Consider the following 20379-nt stretch of genomic DNA (forward strand, 5'->3'; position numbering starts at 1 on the left):
TAAATAGGTGGAAAGTACCCTGGTCTCATAGAATGAATAGGCGATGCTTGTTGTGTCGCCTTTCGGGTCGTTTTGTTTGACCGTTTTGTTTTAGCAGGTGACCGGGGTTTCTTTGTTGACCGATCACGTGGAACAGTCTTTTTGCTAGTATTTTTGGAGAGCAACTGATCAAAAGTAGGATCGGCTTTGATCAGCCGATTATATGTGCTTTGACCTTGCGTCTTTTTCCTTGCTTTGTGTAGAGGTTGACGCCTTTGGTCATAGGTGGACTGTCCGGCTGAGTTAGCCGGACCGTTTGTCTGAGCACCGGATTGTCCGCACGTAGGTGTCGGACCATCTACGATGCTGGGGCTAGGCTGATGTGTTTGGTTTATTAATTGTGCCTGCCCCCGGCGTCTTCGAACCTTTTAGCCTTCTCGTCCGAAGCCTTTCGAGCAATCTCCTTTTGTGATATATCTGACATGCGAGGATTGCTGATGACGATGCCCTTGCCTTTGCCTTTATCGGCCATTTCGGGCCGAACCAAGACCTTTTTGCATGTAAGTTCTATTGTATTAACAGGAAAGGGTTGTGTGTCTACTTGCATCTCCTGAAAAGCCAATAGACCCTCATTTATGGCCGATTGTATCTGTCGACGAAAAATATTACAATCATTGGTGGCATGAGAAAAGGAATTATGCCACTCACAATAAGCACGCCTTTTTAATTCATCAGGAGGAGGAATAGTATGAGTCAATTTAATGTTGCCGTTTTTCAGTAACTCGTCAAATATTTTATCGCATTTGGCAACATTAAAAGTAAACTTAACTTCCTCTTGTCGATTCTTTCGAATCGACTGCAAAGCAGAACACGCTGAAGGTTTAGCCTGTCCTGGCCAAACCAGTTCGACGGTGTATACATCCGTGGATTCATCGTCCGAATTATCGTATCCCACTAGATGCATCTTATGGCTAGCCGATTTTGATGTTTCCTTACTTCGGCTTTCACAGGTCATAGCCCGCTGGTGTAAGTGCACTAGTGAAAAGAATTGGGTGCCATCTAATTTTTCTTTTAAGTAGGGTCGCAACCCATTGAAAGCTAGCCCTGTCAGTTGTTTTTCTGCGACATGAATCTGAAAGCATCGGTTTCTAGTGTCCCGGAATCTCCGGATATAGTCATTAACCGATTCTTCAGGCCCCTGTCGGACTGAAGCTAAGTCAGCCAATTCTAACTCATGTTCTCCTGAGAAGAAGTGTTCATGAAATTTCTGCTCTAATTCTTCCCAAGAGTTAATAGAGTTTGGTGGCAAAGCTGCGTACCATGCAAATGCAGTATCAGTAAGGGACAACGAGAATAAACGAACGCGGTAGGCTTCCCCATCAGCCAATTCTCCCAAGTGTGCTATGAATTGGCTTATATGTTCGTGTGTGCTTTTCCCACTTTCACCAGAAAACTTAGAGAAGTCTGGTATTCTAGTTCCCTGTGGGTATGGCACGGTGTCGAATCGGTGGCTATAAGGCTTCCGATACGATTGCCCTGTACCTGACACACTAACACCGAGTTTGTCCCTGAACATCCCGGCTACCTCATCTCTGACCCTCTCTGCCATGTCTGGCGACCATCCATTGAGTTTGTGGGTGGAGATTTCAGGTTGCCTGACATTACTCTGTCGGCTTTCCTCCCAGGTATGTTTGAGGTGTGTGTTAGGTGTCCTATTAATGTCACCAGCTCCTGCCCTATACCCCTCAGGCTCTTTTGTGGCCGAATAGTATTCAGCCCTATGTCCATGAGGTGGTATGGCATGATTATAATGTGTTGCTGGTGGGGCACCATAATGTTGCTGCGATGAATGTGGGAACTGTGCGTATTGCGCAGCTCTCGACTCTGCGTATGCATATCCGGACGGTCCGGCGTAAGAGGCCGAATGGTCCGCGACCTGGCCAAATGGTCTGAAGGTATATCCGGATTGTCCAGCCGTATATGGTGCTACGTGGGTAGTTTTATACCCAGACCGTCGGTCGTAAAGAACTGGACGGTCCGCGATCGGGCCGAATGGTCCAGGGCTGTACTCGGATGGATCGGCCATATATGGCGTGACTTGGGCAGTCTGCGCATGGACTCGTGTAGAGTCGGATGGTCCAGCGTAATACGTCGGCCGGTTCATGCCATATCCGGACGGTCCGACATAAGATGGCGGATGGTCCGCAACATATCCGGACGGTCCGGCGTGATGCACCGGACGGTCCGTGATGGGGCCGAAGTGTTCAGGGTTGTACCCTGATGGTCCGGCCATGTACGGTGCGACCTGAGTGTTTTGTGTGCGGGCCTGCATCTGGTCGGACGGTCCGGCGAAATACGCCGGACGGTCCGCGGTATAACTGGACTGTCTGAGATGATGCTCGGACGGTCCGGTCGCGTCCAGTACCTGCCGCGTGCCTAGTGGTTGCGGCTGTGATGGTGACACGAAAGCATGCATCGGCATACCATATGATGGCTGGGTCAAAGGTGACCCGTTTATAGCCAATGTGTTTGACGTGGGTGGCACTGTATTAGACTCTCGCGATGGAAAATTAGGAGCAGCTGATTTCTCGTATGCACGTAAATGCATTTTAATAGATTCATCTACATATTGCTTTAACTGATCTCCTCGTTGATCCATGAAAGTCGTAAGAGATAGATCTGGAGTACTTACAGCGGGACCCTGCAGTGGAGGTAGGAGAGATTCCATATCGATCTCCCCTTGACGGACGATCTTCTGGTGGCGATCCACCGTGAAGTGTGACAAGTACTTGTCCGCCGCCTCCTTGCGCCGTTCGGAGAGTTTATGCAGCAGTTCCGCCTCTTCCTTGTCGCGTTGTTCGTTCCATTGCCGCATCACCTCTTTCTCATCGCGCATTACAAGGTCTTCAAAGGGTCTTTGGTCATCAGCCGGGAGCGCCTCCATGGCTGGCTTGATGATGTTGGTAGTGGAGATCTTGGTGTGATCCTTAGAACCAGCCATTTATGGGCCGATTTTTAGCAGATCTAGACACCTATTCCCCAGCAGAGTCGCCAAAAAGTATGTTGACGCCTTTTTGGAGGCGCCAATCACTCAAAAGAACCGGCGGCGGTGTTCTCTGGCTAGGCGCGGACGGTCCGCGGCTTGGGGCCGGACGGTCCGCGACCTGGCGCGACGTGGCGGTGCTCTCTGGTCAGGCGCGGACGGTCCGCGGCACAGGGCCGGACGGTCCGCGACCTGGTACAGGAGCCCGGGTTCCCTGCCTGACGGCCGGACGGTCCGCGCCCTGGGGCCGGACTGTCCGCGCGTGCGCAGGGGCGGCGGAGGATCGCCGACGGCGCCTGGATCTCGCTCCCGGGAGGGACCCCGTCGGGGAGGAGAGATCCTAGGAGTTGTCTAGGCTCGGGCCGACCGACCTAGACTCCTCTAATCGACGTAGAGTCGAGGAGAGGCAGAGAATTTGGGGATTGGAATACTAAACTAGGGCTAAACTAGAACTAGACTAGAACTACTCCTAATTGTGCTGAAAATAAATGCGAGATAGAAGTTGTATTGGTTCGATTGTTGGGGGTTCAATCGGCCGTAGCCCTTCATCTATATAAAGGGGAGGTCTGGATCCGTTTCCAACTGTTTCCCGAGTTAATCCCGCGGTTTTAGGTAACAAATCCCGCGAGAAACTAGGAACCCTAACTGACTCTGCGCGCGCGCGGACCGTCCGCGCCACCACCGCGGACAGTCCGGACCGCGGACCGTCGGGCCTCAGGGCCGGACCGTCCGCCAGGCTCTTTTTAGCCTCCAACACTTTTAAATTATTATAGAAATTTATTTAATTTAAGAAGGGTGGAATACCTAAAGTTATCGGCTACTTGGATTTCAGTAGGTAATTATAGCAATGGAAAATAAGAACAATTGAATCACGCCCGTAGGAGGTTTGGTAGGTGTGGAAATGGATCACAGCAAAATATTTTTTACAATAAATTAAAATGTTTAATAAATTGTAGTTCAAAAATAAATAGAAATAGAGCTAAAGCTTAATTCGATTCTATCCTTAAATTTTATAGTGTATTCTCATCACTAGTTCTGGTTGACCGTTTCTATACGAGAATTGTTTGTGTTACAAACTTGCAACCCACTACCTAATACAAGATCACACGAAGACTAAAAGGGTCTGTGTGTTTTCTTTATTTTTCAGATTGATTCACACAATAATGTACTACAGTCCATCACGTTTGAGCGAAATCAAAATTGTCCCAACACAGTCCTAATCCCCCCCCTTCTATTCATGAGCCACGGCAGCCCATCTAGGCATCTAGCAACCTCAGACAAAACATTAAAAAATCATTCTACCTCCTCCAATTATGGTGTAGTTTGACTTTTCTTTTTGAACTTTAAAATCAGATACCATATCGAATGAATTAACTCTTTATCCTAGTTTGGAGTAGTTTTGGAGATGATTTTGTCTTTTGTAGCAAAAAAATTGGTAAAATCTATACTACTAATTAAGAACGCAAGGGGTAGGCTGCCCCATTCCTGGTTCTGCCATTCCCATTCCCAACTCCGTTTTCATTCCCAACTCCTGTGTGTTTGCTTCATTCCCGACTGTCCATTCCCAACTCCTGTGTGTTTGCTTCATTCCCAACTGTGTCCCGCGTCCGCGCATGTGATCCGTTTCCCATTCTCAAGCGTCTCACGCATGTGATCCGTTTCCCATTCCCAAACGTCTCGCGAACCGCGACCAAATTTTTACCAAAAAAAGCTAGCAGCGTGGGTTAAAGCTCACAGCCAACCAAGACTACACATTCTCTGGGACACACTAGCCCTTATAAACAAGTGTTTGCACAGTTCAGTGAACCATGTGGTACTATTCTTAACTTGTATTTGTTGACAACGCAGGAGGCCCATCTGCTTGTGGCCCATAGCAGCCCACCCCAGCGCGCCGTCCTCCTCCACAGCCCACCCCGCGCGCCGTCCACCTCCGCCCACCACCGCGCGCCATCCTCCTCCACAGCCCACCCCGCGCGCCGTCCACCTCGACAGCCCACCCTGCGCGCCGTCCACCTCCGCCCACCACCTCCGCTCCACCCTGGCGCGCCGTCGTCGCTAGGGCGCCCCACCCCCGCGCGCTAGCGAGGCCCATCCCCGCGCGGGGTCATCGCCAGGGCTTCCCACCCCCGCGCGCCACGATCTCCATTGCTGCACCAGCTGCAATCCCCCCACGATCTCCCTCTGAACTGCTCCACTCCCTCCACTTCGATGAGGATAAATGTGGGCGCGACGTCTCCACGCTCTTCTTTCCCTTCTTCCTGCCACGCTTGCTCTCGCCGTCCTCCTTGCCGGCAGACTTGCCCGCGGGGACGCGCTTCTCCGCCTTGGGCTTCTTCCCGGCGGTCGTCTTCTCCGCCGCGGGCTTCTCCTCAGAAGAACCATCAAGTAAGTTTGATGTGGAGAATTAATTTATGTGCCTTGAAGCTTTCCAGTTATTGTTTGATGTGGAACAGTTTGTCTTAGCTGACAATAACATGACACCCAAGCTTACTACACAAGATTACTCACGTCTAAGCTCTTCAGTAATAGCTCACGAGCTGCAACTAAAAAATGGAGAAACCAGATGGGTGGTTGATACCATTGTTGGTAAAGAGGATGGACTTGGTTGTGAGAATCTCCATGGCAGTGGGGCGATTGCCAGCGCATATTCTAAGGCATACAAAGAGACCTTTACTCTGACATTTGTGACTGGAAGAGCTGTTGGCATTGGGGCTTATCTGGCTCGTTTAGGCATGAGGTGTATACAACGTCTTGATCAACCAATTATTTTGACTGGGTTTTCGGCACTAAACAAGCTCCTGGGGCGGGAGGTGTACAGTTCTCATATGCAATTGGGTGGCCCCAAAATCATGGCTACAAATGGCGTTGTCCACCAAACTGTGTCAGATGACCTTGAAGGTGTTTCTGCTATCCTGAAATGGCTCAGTTATGTTCCTCCATATGTTGGTGGTCCTCTTCCCATTATGAAACCCCTAGACCCACCCGAAAGACCAGTAACATACCTCCCTGAGAATGCTTGTGATGCTCTTGCAGCCATCTGTGGCATTCAGGATGGTGAAGGGAGGTGGTTGGGTGGTATGTTTGATAGGGAAAGCTTTGTGGAAACATTGGAAGGTTGGGCAAAAACAGTTATCACCGGAAGAGCAAAGCTTGGTGGAATACCAGTTGGTGTCATAGCTGTAGAAACCCAGACTGTGATGCAAGTCATCCCAGCTGATCCAGGTCAGCTTGATTCCGCTGAGCGCGTAGTCCCTCAAGCAGGTCAGGTTAGCCAATGAGACCACATAAGCACAAACTTATATAGAGGTTATTGAAGAAAAAGAAACTAACTTGATGTAGCCTGAACAGAACATAAAATGAGTCATTTCCATTAAATCTGCTGCTAGAACCTTCATTTTGTTTAGAAGTTCCATCTACAGCTTCATCTGAGCAAACACAGAAGTGTTCCTCTTTCATTTCACCATTAGGAGATAATTCACCCTCTTCTGTTTCAGGCCTTAAATTGTTGTGGGACACCGAATATGCACTAAATGGATGTACACCCAATCCATACAAAGATGTCATCCTGTCATGTTTTATTCTCTGTTGAAGAGGCTATTTAGTCACATTCTCTAGAAATAACTTAAACTTGGAACGGTGAATTTGTCATCCACTGTACATTTGCCAGTTGCCATCGCAATATCATGACCCAACATGAAGGTAGATTACACCAGCAGACCTGCAGGTTACATAAACCAATCACTCTTCATCATCTTCATCTTCATCGTCATCATCCGGAATGGCAGTGTCATCGCCAATACCCTGCAGAAGGGTATCCACATCTTCGCCGAGCTCTGTCAGCCTTGTGCTCAGCTTCTCGACCTTCGTTTGCTCTTGCCCGAGGCAGACGAGTAGATCATTCCGTTCTGCCTCACTGTCCTTCTCAGCCTCTTCCTTAGCTTGCGCTTTTATTGCTTCCACGTCAGGATATGGCACGCTGCCTCCCTGCCGCAAGGCTTTTACCTCGGCATCCAAGCGGTAGTTGGCCTGCTCTATGCTGTTGTAAGCTTCTGACAAGCTCTTGAGATCAGACTCCAGTTTTACTGAAAGGTTTCTTTGGTTGTTAGCTTCAGCTTCAATCTGGGACTTCTCACTTTTGAGTGCCCCTATCTGTCGTTTTGCCCCCTCCAGTTCTTGTCTGAGAGATTCAATCTGGACCCTTTCTCGGCCACTGCTCGGTTTCTGTGAAGTATCTGTGGTCGTACCACCACCAGTTCTCAGTAACTCTTCTGCTAACATTGCATTCCGACAGATGCCATTATAATAAATACCAGTGTCAGCTTCTTATACTTTCAGGTACAACAGTGTCTGAAAAACACTGGCAACAACAGGCACCCAGAAATGAACCCATTAATCTAGCAACAATTATGTATGGTCACTAGCACAACAATTCAGAAGTTAACTTTAAGAAAACCATGCTATCTAAAATATTTTCTCAAGGAAATGCCCGAGTTTGCATGAATCAGCTTGTTTTTGGTTAATAAATTGGGTTTCTTCAATGTTTTTAAAGAATATAGAAAAGATGTGGAACCCTGAATCCTATCACTTATGTATCTAATTTTGATGCTTTCACCACATATGATTGGATTGAACAACAAAAACGAATGGTAGGAATAACACGTGCATCAGCAACAGTCATGAAGAGAAAATAGATCCAGTTTATGCAAGACCCTACCTTCATAGACAGAATTGTTTCATTCCTACCCATAAATTCAGCCACAGACTCAGCACGAGCACTTTTAGAGCCATTACCACCTATCAGGTAAGATTAAACCACTGAGAACTGAGTACTTAAACAACAGCCATTTAAGCTATGAGACAGCATAAGGTAACTACAAAGGGTGTACCATTTGCTGCAGCATTATTTGTTTTCTCGCTACATGCCAATTATATTATTTTGTGAGTCCAAAGTCTAAACCGTATAGTTCGTGAATGAATCTATAAGTAAATTCTTCGTGACGGTCTTTGGGTGGTGGTGGTGGTCGTCGCAGTGCGTGCATCGATCTGCATCATCATCTTCTCTCTCTTTTTTTTCTGCTCTGAAGAAGCAACGAGACGAACGAACGGATGGATGGATGGATGGATGGATGGGAGCCAGAACAGAAACAGAGAGAGGGAGAGGGTGATGGGTCAGAACAGAGGAGAGAGCCTTGGAAGGGAGGAATATGCTTGCGGTGTACCTAGGAGCATACCTACGCACTGGGTGATTTGGTACTAAAAATACTGGCGCCGTCTTAAGACATTGAAGTTTATGCCCTCAACAACCTGAACTGCTCCAGCTAAATATGTTCAGAATGAGATAAGCACGGTTGGGTCATAGGACATGACGATCGGAGACATTTTTCTCGAAAATACCGTGCAACTGCTTAAGAGAAACTTTCTGTTTTCCAGTAACTGTGTTGTTTTTATTTGGTGTTGAAGAGTGTTTTACTTATTGTGTACAAAGCTAATGACACATGATTATGTTCATGCCGTTTATCGAATTTATTCCTTTTGTTTTTATCTCTGTTGCATTGACAGTTCATGTCCCAATTCTTTTTATTTCCAGCTTGATGGTCACTACTGGCTCACTGGTTGCAAACTGTTGGGTGCTCCAAGGTAGCAATAGGTTTTGTCTATAAAGTGTGGGACTGGACAGACATAAGGCAACTTCTCAATCCTGATCAGGTAATATAGTTTTATGTTTATGTTTATAGTTTTATGTTTATGTTTTCTAATGAAGTCAATATAATCATGGTGACACACGATCATGATAAAGTAATTAAGTATATGCATGTGTAAATATATGCTAATGTCAAACACTTCCTATAACAATTTGCTGTGTATGTTTCCACACTAAGTGTGGAACATGATAAAGTAATTAAGTATAAGTATGTGTTGCAAATTAGATTTGCCATAGTGCTTTAAAATATTCTGTTAATTAGATTTCCAAAACATCTCTACTATCTCACCTCTTGCTGCTCACCACTAAGGCGGTTATACTTCTTGTTGTGACTATGCATAAAACCTTCCCTACCGAAATGTCTAATTCATACCTTTTGCTCTTTTCTCCATACTTTTCTACTTAATATTAGTGCTTTAGCCTCAACAGACCCTTTACACTCTTTAATCATCAAGATATATATAATAGCCTCAATAGACCCTTTATTCTCTTTAATCATTCATTTTAAGATATAAGTCTGCTAACAACAAACACTATAAATATCTTATGGCAGGCATAATATTAAGTAGATCAGTACATACATATAATCGAAGGACATTCGACCCTAGATAAGTATGGCAGGCATAAATCACTACAGCCAACACAACTCATAAAAATCAATGACATAAGCAAGTAACAGGACCGAGGATCCTCGACTTGCATCGACCTGCCAACAACTTTTGAAGTGGAAGGAAACATGAGCGATTATCGTGCCGTAGATACAGGGAATGAACAATTAGTGAACATGCCAGCCTTGAGGCAGGCGGAGATAGTGTCGACGAAGCGTGAATTGGGTGTTCTGGCAGGACAAGAAAGTAGGACCAGATCTGTTTGGTTTATTGTGATCAATCAGTGATCATCTCCATAATTAAGCAACAATTTGTATTAGCTGGTGCTGCCTCAATTCCCAAATTCAGGGTACATGTTCAGTTTTAGCGCAAGTAAGGAGCTAGAGCAGATAGGTAAGAGTCCATCACCGAGAATTAGTGAATATGGAGACATGCTACAATACACTACCCCAATCACCCCATATCTCCAACCAACCAGATAAAGAGTTCTAATCAGACTTGAAATAAGATGAAAAACAGTACAAATCTAAATCCAAACCCCCAAAAAAGAATCATTTTCTCGATTTCTGTAACAAGAGCATGGCAAGACATGGATTCATCCACCGAGCAGAACAAAACATGAACTGAAGATAAAGAGGTTAGCTATGGATTTTGGCATACAGTCTAAATTAACATCTGAAAAATATATGGCCGTAAAAACTATAGAACAGAAACTGCAGGAGCATGGTCACTGGCATATGGCCTGCAGTCTAGCGTTGCAGTGCCTGAACCAAATACCAGAACAAAACATGAACTGAAGATAAAGAGGTTTGCTATGGATTTTGGCATACCATCTAAATTAACATCTGAAAAATATATGGCCGTAAAAACTGTAGAACAGAAACTGCAGGAGCATGGTCACTTGCATATGGCCTGCAGTCCAGCGTTGCAGTGCCTGAACCAAATACCATGCTTCGTGCTATCTCTCCTGCTTAAGATTCAAGGATTGATTCCCCTCAACCTCGAGTATTTACTCCAATCCCAACAAGGCGTCAGAGCATCTCTGTACATAGTGAGCCCAAAAGGGAAAAGAAACACCAGGGTCTTTCTGGCACACCAACACAGTTCCGGATTCAAAATTGTGGTATTTATTAGTATAATGTATGCAGGCTGAAGTGGAAGTAGAGAGAACCATCCAACATGGCACATAAAGAGAGAACGATAATCTAAATGCAGAATGGGAACCATGAAATCCCAAAAATCTAGAGCTCGATTCCCCTAAATTATACGCAAAAGAACAACCATTTTCCCTGCAGCTGCCAAGAATCGCTGCCAATAACATGACACCCAAGCTGCAGTCAGTATTGGCCAAAATCATAGATCAAGCAACGAAAAAAGTATATAGTTCATCAAACTGGCGGAACAAACAAAAAACATGTCAGTGTCAACATTATTATGAACAAAACCTCTTGGCACTACTAATTTCAAGAACTCAATTCAATACAAAATCACAACCTTATGAAGTTATAATTGCCAATCACGAGATTGAGAGACTCTAATATCATCCCACCAAAACATGGAATACTAATCCATAGTGTACTCATGGGCTTAACTGTTCATATGTGATATGGGACGTGATCTAATCGCGACATGGGATGTCTACCCCACATAATCAAAATGTAAAATAGACCACACTGCAAGAATGGTCACTGGCATATGGTAAAACTAAAGAGACAGTAGCCTTAGCATATCATCATTATTAATATAATAAAAGTGTAGAATGTCTAACTGAGAAATGCAAGAACGGCCTACCTCTGAGATGAAAAGAACGGCTGTGAATCGGTGGATCTGAGGAGAGTGGGGATGGGTTGGAGGGATCACCTGTGTCCATCCTTTTAATAGCAGGCGTGGAAGGGAGTGCGGTGAACCCTGTCGCCGAGTATGGAATGAACAGGATAACGTAATTAAGTATAAGTATGTGTTGCAAATTATATTTGCCATAGTGCTTTAAAATATTCTGTTAATTAGATTTCCAAAACATCTCTACTATCTCACCTCTTGCTGCTCACCACCAAGGCGGTTATACTTCTTGTTGTGACTATGCATAAAACCTTCCCTACCGAAATGTCTAATTCATACCTTTTGCTCTTTTCTCCATACTTTTCTACTTAAAATAATATTAGTGCTTTAGCCTCAACAGACCCTTTACACTCTTTAATCATCAAGATATATAATATAATAGCCTCAATAGACCCTTTATTCTCTTTAATCATTTCATTAAGATATAAGTCTGCTAACAACAAACACTATAAATACCTTATGATTATGTAGCCAAACATCCAAAAATATTGACAAACATATAATTCAGTCATTTTTCCAGTTATGATAACCTTACCTGTTTGATACCAATGGTACCCAAATTTATCGTAAATATGCTTTTGGGGATGCCTTATAGGTCTTTATATCTTCGCATAGACTACTTATTGAAAGCTACTTAAACACCCTTGATCATAGACATTCTGACTGCCATTTGATATGTACCAACGTATTCATCAGATTGCATGGTAGGGGGGGGTTTAGTGGCTACATGGAGCAACTGTACCTACCTACAACCAGCTGTTTGGGCTGAACAAAATGAGATGGAGGATTGGTTTCTGCCAATGACCGAGAAGGGCACAAAACCAGCTCACTATTTACTTTGTGGCGAATCTAGAAGAAGAGAAGTGCAATAATCTTCCATGGAGACAGGAGATAGATTAGACTGTCTTTTCAGGGATAAGGATGAGTGCTCCTCCTGGGTTTTGATGGGAATTCCAGAGCATGACACCTCATCACAATAATGAGGCTCTGTATAAACTGTTTACGAGTCATCAAGGAACCTAAAGCCATGAAGACAGGCCTAAATAACTTTGCTTGCGTTAGGCTCTGTACAAACTACAAACTGTTTAGTGTTTACAAGCATGCTAAAAAAGGTTTGTACTTACCTTATCTTGGATGAATGGATTTGCTGAGTTCCTTAAAAGATAATTGATAATAGCAGCCTTCTTTGAAAGAATTGCTTTGTGGATCGCTGGTAAGCCATCCTGAGGAAACCAGCAAAAAAAATCCAATGAACAATAATGATCTAAAAACAAAGAAGCTGTATAGCTATTTTGCAGTCAGGCGGTGGCAATTACCTTATCAAGCGCATTTATGTCCACGTTATGTTTTAAAAGGCTATTCAATAGATACAAATCACCGGATGCAGCAAGGGTGTGAAGTGGAAGCCATTTACTCTGCAAGGAATAGATACAAGGTCACATTACACGTGAAAACTAAACTTGAAATAACAAAAATCAGCCTACAGACAGGTGAAGAGGCAAATTTTAAACATAAAAATCTCTATGGTTCTCATGATTCAAAAGCAATTTATTAATAACACTACAACAACTGAACTTCTCTAAATACAGATTTCTTATAGAAGTAGTTGTTTCCAGAACAGGCACTCGCTTGTTCAGAAGAATCTTCTCCTCATTTGAGAACACCTTCTGACGGCCTGAAGTATAACAGAAAATGTCACTATGCATAATAAAAATAAATATAAGAATGATGCAAGGTGAAGAACAAAGTTGCTCTAAACTAATTTGTTATTTCAACCAATTGGCCAAACAGCAATCAGTGCATTCTTTCATAAAAAGCAACATTGTGCAACAATCAGTCATCTTTAAGTAGCAACAAAAACAAGCCGGTGGATTAAAGCCGCAGCGAACAGGCTAACATGACTAACAAGTTTACCAAGGCAGTAAATGTGCACCCAGTTATTGTTAATATCTGTTTGAGCATCAATTGCTGTGATTTGGTCAAAGCCAGTTGGGTGATACAATAGAATGTGGCGATAGGAGTAAAAGTACACATTTTACTTTGCACCACTGCTGATGGCGCTCATAACATCGGCATTTTGTTTGACATACGCTCATGAACTGTCATCTATTGTAGTGCCATTGGTACATTTAGTGAGTTTGGACTTCCGATATTAGAATTATATAAGTTTAAACTACTCCAGTTTGTTGTAAACCGTAAACACAAAAATCCTGTAATGTGCAATTTTTACAATAAAAATCTTACATGTGTTACACTACTATTGTTTTTCTGTTATCTCATCTAATCCTTTTCATGATATTTGTATCTTTGCAATGATGTCATGATCGATCCTATAGGATCAATGACATCAGTTACACTTAACCAAAATAGGACAGTTGCAGACTTGCGTCCCTTTCCTCCGTAAGTACATGGTTCACTTGTCACATCTATCTATCTATAATTAATGAAGAATCTAAGATAAAGTTCGTGTTTTATGTAGTTTCGTGCTATTTGACGATATTCAAGGTTTCAATAACTTACCACAAGTAAAGAGTGTCTTTGCGAGAGTAGTTGTTAAGTTTCCTAGGCATCGTAATAGTCAACACTTCATCCTACAGGACATCACTGTGAGTCACTTCATCAAGCTTTAAAATAGAGTCAATATAATCATGTTATTATATCATAGACTTTTTTTGACTTATACGACATGTATTCTCAAAAAAATATCTAGGGAGCCAAAATCGAAGCCATTTCAAACGGCAATAATGTCGAACGGTTCGACATCTTACTCAAACAAGGATACACATATACATTGTATAAAGTGGCATTCTGTCTAAACTGGGCGGAGGTTCAATTTCGGAATATTGCGCATGGGCTAGAGTTGGGATTGATAACACATACTATTGTGGAGCCATTCACTAAACCAATTCAATTTCCTCCATTTCCAAAATATCTTATGCCATTTCATGATGTTTACCAACAACCGCATAAGACGTTCGTAGGTAATCACCCTTCCCTCTATATGGTATATAACTTAACATCTTAAGTTTGCAAATTATTCAAAGGTAACTAATCACATGTGAATGGCTTAGACATTATTGGCATAGTTGTTCATTTGGAGCCATTAAAGTATATCGGTGGAAGGCCATACAGAGAGGCTGTACTAATGGATTCCAGGTCATATTAATTCATAGTTACACATTAATTCACATTTACATTCTTTTTAAAACATTAAACATTTGTTAGGTTTTAATCAAACAATTATTATGTGTTTTATAGGTGGAATCTAATTGTCATGGGGGTATGAACCGATCTCCTGCAGAGAAATGCTCTACGATGGGCATTAGCTAAAGTTGACAAGAATATAATTATTGCAACAATGATGCGTCGTAACAATAAATACAGTAATTTCTCCTATACCTAGCATCTTTCAACATATATTCAATTTTCATGTTTATTATTAATTCTATACTATAAATAACAATAGGATGTTTGGAAACTTCGGACTATAGCACCATTCATTTTAACCCAGATCATCACACTACAAGCCGGCTGCAGAGTGAGTGCTTTTTTCAATATATTGTTAAAAACATTTAAAATTATGATGATTTAAAATAATCATGTTTTTACAAATCATGTTCTAAATTGCAGTCATTCGACACTCGTTGATTCAAAATCCAAGGAGTCGTGCCATCAACAATTTTCTGGAGAACAGACAAGCACAATTGACAACTATGATACCAGATTGAGACGTGTTTTAGCTTATTATAGTAGATATACTTTATTAATTATATGTAGTAGAACACTTCGTAACAATGATTTGGTCTCTATTTGTATTGGTCATGTGTCCAGTCTTAATGGTGATAGCTTTGTACAAAACTATGTGACTTATCTGTGAGCTAATAAAGATGTTCATCACCGTGTTTTTGTTACCAATGTTCTTACCAACTACTCCCTTTGCGGTGGTGTGTTCTACTGTGCAAAAAGAGAGTCCGTGTGTTGCAACGGGAATATATAATACAAGTATACTACGATAACTTATATACAAAATATGTGTTATATTTGTATATAAGTTATCGTAGTATACTTGTATTATATACAGGTATACAACTGTCATATTTGTAATTTTAATGTATGAAAGACATGCATTTAATAAAACAGATGCAACAACTCAGTATATAGATGAGAAATGACACAAATGAGCCTGACAATTTCATCATAACAGTATACCCTAAAGTTTTAGTCATCTACAATTTCCATAGTGCTTCTTAATATGGTTTTATTTAAATACAAAAAATGAGAATCAGAATATTTACCCGAAGGTAGTAGACAACAAGCAGACTACCATTTGGTTTCATGGGCATTTCATGAGCAGAGTCAAAGAGGGACTTGTGAAGATGTTTCTCCTCCTCCGAATCCCAGGGCAGATCCATCATTTTATCAACTAAATTCCTTTTAATGCAGATAGCACAAAATTCGGTCACCATCATCTCAACATGATAAACCCAAGAGTTTTTTAATGCATCCTCAGCATGTGTCATATTTGCTGAGTGTTGCTCTTTCACCTTAGAGCAGTAGCTTCTATGATACATAAACGTTTCTGTTAGGAGGCGACATTCAATTCTGACACGAACCACAGTCACTGCCTCACTAAGAAATGAAATGCCATCTTTTTTTAAAGTTTTCTATAGCAGAGAAGCTTCCATGCCCTGTGCACTTTAGCACAAGAAGTGCCATATCATATTTTTGTCGTTCTAGCAGAACTTGTGCTATCTTTGGATGTGTTTCCTTGCTAGAGATTTTGGGAAGATGAGAGTACGCCTCCTGCAAAGGAAGCAGGGTTGCATCACAAACATAAGATAATGAAGACAAAATCCATGAAACTCAATTAAAATGGCACTGCATACATATACAGACGAGATTCAAATCTGAAGTCAATGGTACCATGAACAGAAAAAACAAATCATTGTTACATAGCAGTACGTAACACAAACTATAACACGATTCCAATAACAAAACACTACAATGCAAATGTGTTCAGGTAAGTGCAGGCAGCCAACAAAAAGAATGTCTGTAATTCAAAGAAAAAGTAAACACAGCACGCCTGTGATCCTTGCAATTGCTATGCTTAGTTAAAAAATCTCCTCGTTGTGCTTCATCCACACTTGTGTTATGGAAACTATATGTGGGCTACCTTCCGTCCTGGGGGATGTTGCATAGTGGGCAGAGCTAACCCTTTATTAGTTAATGCCATTAGGGATAGCTTATTAATAATGATCCTTACCTTCTGAGTTATCTCAAAGGCAATGTCAAGAGCCTTCTGGTAAGCCTCTCCTGCTGGAACACAGTAGTTTGCTAAGCCTGAAACACAAACACACATTTATGATTTGTTGCTGTAAGTATTAATTAGGTAAAAACAGGTAACAACTAACAAGGCTAGCATTACCCATTGTTACAGCTTCAGCTGCACCACATCTGTGGCCATTGAATATCAGTTCCTTTGCTCTGGACCTCCCTATGATCCTAGGAAGGCGTTGTGTACCTCCAGCTCTTTATAGTGCAGCAGACGGAAGCAAATTACTCTGGTAGTTTTGGTTAGGTTTTGTGTACCTTTTAATTTAAGTACATCAAAAAATGCATGTACAATTACCATAGTCAAAGCATGCAGTGGGAAAGTTCTATCATGACAAAGAAAACCAATGTCAATTTTGATTCTAGAAAAGTAAACACATCATGTAAAGTCCTGCTTGCTGGTTTTACCTTTTCAGCATCAACAAATTAAATCGACTATTTGAAAGGTAATTAAAGTTGATGTAGATGCTTACTTCTACAAGTTCCTTATGCTTGAGTCTTTGTTTCAAACTTTTGCTAGCCACGTCAGATTATTTTCTGTGAAATCACGTCCAGTTACAGCTAGATTTATCACGTCACAATTGAAGATGAAAATTGCACCAGTCTGGGGATTCCCTATGTATTTCTGTTTTTCAGGCTATTGTGTTCCAGAGCATCTTGACATTTTCTTAAAAAAATTCGTATATAAAACTAAAAAAGAAAAACACAGGGTGGCTTGTGTAGGTTATATATTTCCATACCCAAGTATAATAGCAAGGCTTGTTTCTGGCAGTCCAAGTTCAGCATTTTCTCCTGCACAGATTGAAATAACAGTCTTAAAGTATAATCAGTAGTTAAAGTATAATCTTAAAAATATAAGATGATACAAGACTCCTCATAGGAATGGAAAAGGGCTATGCTGACTTATTAAACAGCAGTCAGTACTTATTTTTTTTCATCCAAATTACTCAAGGATCATATAATCTAAAGAACTTTGAAAGGATTCAAATATGTGTAGCCAATAATAAGGTATCTGGCAGATCATCGGTCCGGCGGAGCGGAGAGCAGCGCGTAATGCGACGGCCAAACCGCTGCCAACGATGTGTTTTAGATACATTTTCTGGTTGTCATCCTGAAGGGGCAACGGCTGAAACAAAACAAATCTCGCAGAAAAACGGTGAACACAAATAGTAGTATAGACTACAGAACACTACTTTCAATCGATTAGCTCGTTTCCTCCTCGCTGAAGAACTGTGCGATCGAGTGTACTGTAGCAGCCGAATTTTTTGTCAATCTGTGCCTCTATTCTGGTGATCTAGCCACTCATCCTCTGCTCTGCTGGTTGACTTTTCAGCCCTGCTCTGTTGTTGTCCGTCGTGCATCGATTTGGATCCGCAGCTCCAGCTATATACTTACAATAAAGCAACAATTTTAGAGATGAATTTCAATTGACTTCCATTTAGCTCGATAGGACTTTCCCTATCTCTACAAATCATTGCTATTCGACTAGCAATTGAGCTTATATTATCCTCTGTTGAAGTCTGATAAGATTACTCATCCTTTGTATACAGGGTTTCTGACTGATTGGAAGACGTAAATGGACCCGTTTCAAAATAATGATGTTCCTTATCCATTAAGAGAATTGTCTAGCAACACTGTTGAAGGTATATCTACTAATAAAATGGCTTATTTGACATTTCAACAATGTTTAAAATTGAATAAATTTGATGGTTTAGGAGAATGTGTTGATGCAAGTCAACGTAAGAGGGAAAGAGAAAGAGCACGATATGCCGCGATGAGTGTTGAAAAAAAAATGAATTGAAGAAGCGTCGTGAGTCACGTAAAAAAGAAAACCTTATGCAGCATGAGTATTCAGAAGGTATATTAACTATTCCTGTGCATCGGTTATTTTAAGAGTAACGTTGTTACTTTTCTTATGAGTTGTTTGGTTGTTTTGTAGATTGCAATATCCCTATAAACAAGAATAACTCTCATCAAAGCACCAATATTGAGGACATAAACTCCATACATTTGTCAGGTGCTGGTTGAAATTATATTCTAAGTTTAGATTTTAGATTAGAAGAAGTTTTATACTATACCGTGTGATAGCACTCTAGGTAATTATGTTTCTCTGTTATGTTCTTTGCCTATACCGTGTTATAACACTCTAGGTATTGGGCACCATTAGTTGGTATATATATATATATATATATATATATATATATATATATATATATATATATATATATATATATATATATAAGCCCCTAAGACCTTTTCTACTTTCAACTTTAAGGCACATCGGGTCTAACGTGTCATCAACATGCTTCCAATCCAAGTTCAGAAGTTTTAGATGCAAGGGAACGTAAGAGAATCCGCGAAAGAACTCGATTTGCAACTCAAACAACGGAACAAAGGGCATTGCGTAATAGGGAATCATGTAATAAGAAGGCAAGGAAAGACTATAGAATAAGACAACGAGGAATGCTAAACCAGGACTCAATTGCCATTGAGAACCCAAAGTTTACCCCGGAGCTTCAGTGGAGTCCAGCGGATTCTCAAGCGCCTCATGGGTCTCTGTCTTGCTCCAAGGACATGGTCATCTCTGAGTTGAGCGCAATACCTTTTGTTCCTGCTCCGTCGCAGCCTGAGGATGTTGAGGAAGACAAAATAACACAGTCTCCTAGACGAAAACGACATAAGCGTCATGTATCGTCTGGTGAAAAACAGAACCTGGTATCTCGTCAAAACCAGAAATTTCAATCTACAATTGGAGGAAACTTTGCTACTGCAACTAGGGATCGTGAAATGGATACCAATGAGAACAATGAAATTGATCATCCGACTGCTTCTGAGATTGATAACAATGGTTATTACTAATCCATCTTTAATTCATCTAACACATCAATTATAGTGGCCAGCTAACTTAACACAACTTTCCATCAATAGAATGTACCGGTCCATGTCCAGTCACTACTACAAAGACTGACAAAATGACTGAAGGAGCAGACGTTGGGATGCAACACCAGACAACCCTAAATGTCACCACCAATGGTAATTCCAAACTCAATTCCACCATTAGTTCCCTAATTATTCTTAGTGGTTAAAACCATGTGAATGAATATATGACGATGAAGGTGTGCTATTTATAGATAATCATGACGAGGATATACTTTTTGAAGCCGATGATGACGAAGAAGAGGGATACCTGTTCGCTTATCAAGGTTCTTGCGTAATGTTTTTAATAGTATTGGATATATGATTTTAAAGTTTCTAAAGCTATACATCTTACCTGTTGCTCTTTTAAAACAAATTTAGATGGTGAATCCGGTGAGGATATCAATATTGATGATACCCAAGATGCCTTTGCTGTAACCCCTGACGTACCTGATCCGTATGACAAGGTGTATAGTAACATACCTAAAGAAACACATTTGCTAAACGCTGTTGCTGACTGTGACTACTGTAAAGCGAAGAAGTTTCAATATGAACCACCTGGATTTTGTTGTCGTAATGGACAGATTGATCTAGCTCCATTCGAGACACCGTCCCAGCTTAGGAGGTTGTGGGGGTGTGCAGATGCTGATGCGAGGCACTTCCGTGATAACATTCGATTTTTTAACGACTATTTCTCATTCACTTCTTTGTATTGTTGCCTTGATAGTATGACTACAAACATGGATTGTGGTATCTACATGTTCCGTGCACATGGCATGATGTACCACAACTTAAGGTCGTTCGGTAGGGAAGTTGGGGCGGAACATAAACACCTTGAACTTTACTTCTATGATGATGATCCCAGTCTCGAGCATAGATATCGTAAATGTCGTCAAGAGCAACTTGAGAAAGACAAGGCAGTTATTAAACAGTTGGTTGAAATACTTAAGGGAAACCCATAC

At 41.7% G+C, this 20379-nt stretch overlaps 1 protein-coding gene and 2 long non-coding RNA genes across 3 annotated transcripts; all 3 read left to right on the top strand.

The window, feature by feature from the left end:
* The first annotated feature begins 2169 nt into the window (after positions 1–2169).
* LOC103655673 (acetyl-CoA carboxylase 1) lies at positions 2170–6300 on the top strand. The gene is made up of 3 exons (XM_008682386.1): positions 2170–2199; positions 4900–5407; positions 5486–6300. Exons 1-3 carry the CDS (start codon positions 2170–2172, stop codon positions 6298–6300), a joined length of 1353 nt encoding a protein of 450 aa, XP_008680608.1.
* Positions 6301–13941: 7641 nt separating this feature from the next.
* Positions 13942–14455, top strand: LOC103654064 (uncharacterized). The gene is made up of 3 exons (XR_565890.3): positions 13942–14151; positions 14242–14326; positions 14429–14455. It is a non-coding gene; the product is annotated as an uncharacterized lncRNA (long non-coding RNA).
* Positions 14456–14465: 10 nt separating this feature from the next.
* Positions 14466–15006, top strand: LOC103654063 (uncharacterized). Its single transcript, XR_565889.3, has 3 exons — positions 14466–14553; positions 14637–14708; positions 14801–15006. It is a non-coding gene; the product is annotated as an uncharacterized lncRNA (long non-coding RNA).
* Positions 15007–20379: the final 5373 nt, after the last annotated feature.

The sequence above is a fragment of the Zea mays genome, chromosome 4, assembly GCF_902167145.1.
Source record: "Zea mays cultivar B73 chromosome 4, Zm-B73-REFERENCE-NAM-5.0, whole genome shotgun sequence".
NCBI classification, from domain to species: Eukaryota; Viridiplantae; Streptophyta; class Magnoliopsida; order Poales; family Poaceae; genus Zea; species Zea mays.